Genomic DNA, 2,599 nt, shown 5'->3' with positions numbered 1-2,599 from the left:
CGGCAGCAAATCCGGCGGCAGCAGCAGCAGCAGCAGCAGCAGCAGCTTTGGCGGAGGCGGAGACGAGGGAGACGGCAGAGACGGCAAACGAGGCCTAAGGCTGTCACTTAATTCCCCTGAAGGGTCAGAAGCAGAAGACAGCGAAGCTGAGGAGGAGGAGCCGCGGCCTGCTGCTGCTGCTGCTGCTGCTGCTGGTGCTGCTTTTACCTTTGACGACCCTGCAGTGTCGTGGGAGGACTGGAACCCGTTTGCGCTGCGACACAAACAGCAGCAGCTGCTGCTGCAGCGGCTGCAGCGCGAGGAAGAGGAGGAAGATGAGGCAGCAGAAGCAGCAGAGCAAGCGGCCATCGCTGCAGCAGCGGCAGAGGGCAGCAGCAGCAGCAACAGCAGCACGGCAGACGAAACAGACGCAGACAGAGAAGCTTCGACCGCAGCCACGCAACAGCAGCAGCAGCAGCAAGACCACCAAGAGCTAGGAAGAACAACAAAGGGAGCTGCAGCAGCTGCAGAGCCGAGGACCCCAAAGTCAAGGCAGCAGCAGCAGCAGCAGCAAAGCAGTGCTGCAGATGCAGAAGACACAGAGGGTGAGGCTTCTCCCCGCTCAGCAGCAGTGCTGCGCTTCAGACCCAGCAAGGCAGCAGCAGCAGCAGCCATAGCAGCTGCAGCTGCTGCAGCAAGCCCTCGAAAGACTGCTAGACAGGCAGCAGCAACAGCAACGAGGCCCACAGCTGAGTTGCAAGAGAGGGTCGGTTTAGTGCGACAGGTGCCGCTGCAGCCACTGCAGCAGCAGCCGGTGCAGCAGCAGCAACCAGCACTTCAACTGCAGCAGGCCATGGAGCTGCTGCCGTCTCCGCGCCTGCTGCCTTCCTTAGCAGTTTCCTTTATAGTCAAAGGTTAGCTTGTCTGCAGCCTTGCTGCTACTGTTGCACCTGCGGCGCTGCTGCTGCGGCACTGCTGCTGCTGCAGCAGCGCCGCAGCAGCTACAGCAGCTGATGCTACAGCCTCCTCAATCTCGCTTCCGCTTTCTGCTGTCGCATTTCTGCAGTGGAGTTCATTCTGCATGTGCCATTGTTTATTTAGAAAGTGCTGCTGCTGCTGCTGCTGGTGCGTGTTTACCCCAGGACAGAAGCGGTGGGTGTACGCAGTGAACGAACACCCACGCGCCCCCAAGAGGCAGCGCACCGCAGCAGCAGCAGCAGCAGCAGCAGCAGAAGCAGCAGCTCAAGCAAAAGGCGATGCGTGGGTGCATTCTAGCGAGGATCCATGCATTGTTTGTGTCTCCGTAGCAAGAGACAACTGCGACAGTAACCGCAGAACTGACAGCAGCAGCAGCAGCAGCAGTAGCAGCAGCAGCTGTAGTAGCAATGGCTGTGAGACGACAGAAAAGGAGACAGTAAGCTTCACTCAACTGTTACAGTCTGCGGTTGTTGCTATTGCTGCTGCAGTGTGGGTGCTTCGGGGTGCTGCGCCGCGTGTGTCTGCTGTTGCACCTGCTGCTGCACCTGCTGCTGCTGCTGCTGCTGCGGTAAATGCTTTTGCTGCCGGCGTGTGTGCGGCTTCTGCAGGTCTTGTGGAGCTACAGGCCAGGCCACGGGGTGTACGTGTCGCTGCTGGCAGTGGATGCTGATGCTGATATTGCTGCTGTTGTTGTTTGCCCCAGAAGGAAAAACAAGCAGAGGGACAGAGAGGCAAGGGAAGGACAGCAGCAGCAGCAGCAGCAGCAGTTGCTGCTTCTGACACTCTCTGCTGGAATGACGCTGACTGTGCCGTCTTCTGGATGCCTCTTTAGCCGCACCATCTCCTCCATGGCATTTACCCGCCTTCATGGGATGCAGCAGCACAATCAACAGCAGCAGCAGCAGCAGCAAAAGCCGCCGCTGCTGTTGCTGCTGCTTACCACAGACGCTTTGCTTTTCGGGCTATCGCAGGGCCGCCTGGCCCCTCCTTGTGATGCGCAGCCGAAGCTTGAGCTTCCGCGCTCACCGGCAGCTGCAGCAGAGAAGGTGTGGGCGCCGCAGTTTCTGCTGCCGTTGCAGGGGCTCTGCTGCTGGTCGCAGCAGCAGGAGCAGCAACAGCAGCAGGGAACTGACTCGGTGCTGTGGGTGGAGGCTTACCGCGGCTGGGGTTCGCTGGGTAAGCTGTTCAACCCCCATGCAAACGCAGCAGAAGTGGGAGCAGCAGCACTAGCAGCAGCAGCAGCAGCAGCAGCAGCAGCAGCAGCAGAGGTGACAGCAGCAACTGAGGAACAACCCGTGGGGGACCCATCTTCCTTGCTGACACGTCTCTGCCCTGCTGCTGCTGCTCCTGCCTTCCTTTTGCTGCTAGTGGCTATGAGGTCGGGGCGCATATTTTCTTGTCGTCTTTTCAGCAGCAGCGGAGGCACTGGCAGAAGCAGTAGCAGCAACTGCTGTGGCAGCAGTAGGTGCTGCTGCTGCAGCGGCTTCACAGAAAATCTGGCGTTTGTTGCAGATGAGTTTAAACGGATTGATGACCTGGCGTTCTCAGCGTCAGACTTCTTCTCCCTTGTTTCCTGGGCTTCCTTAAAGCAGCAGCGGCAGCGAGCTGCTGCTGCTGCTGCTGCTGCTGCTGCTGCTGGAAA

General features: G+C 59.3%; 1 protein-coding gene across 1 annotated transcript; it reads left to right on the top strand.

The window, feature by feature from the left end:
* Positions 1-122: 122 nt before the first annotated feature.
* ETH_00037635 (uncharacterized protein) lies at positions 123-2,544 on the top strand (the record flags this gene model as incomplete). Its single annotated transcript, XM_013380203.1, has 4 exons — positions 123-893; positions 1,122-1,393; positions 1,566-2,280; positions 2,369-2,544. Coding segments are annotated over 4 exons (1,934 nt in total), but the record flags the coding sequence as incomplete, so codon positions are not given.
* Between the last annotated feature and the right edge of the window lie 55 nt (positions 2,545-2,599).

This window comes from Eimeria tenella, genomic scaffold (genome assembly GCF_000499545.2).
Source record: "Eimeria tenella Houghton genomic scaffold, Eth_scaff4582, whole genome shotgun sequence".
Lineage (NCBI taxonomy): Eukaryota > Apicomplexa > Conoidasida > Eucoccidiorida > Eimeriidae > Eimeria > Eimeria tenella.
Note: the sequence above shows the minus strand (reverse complement) of the source record. Positions and strands in the feature narration are given on the sequence as shown.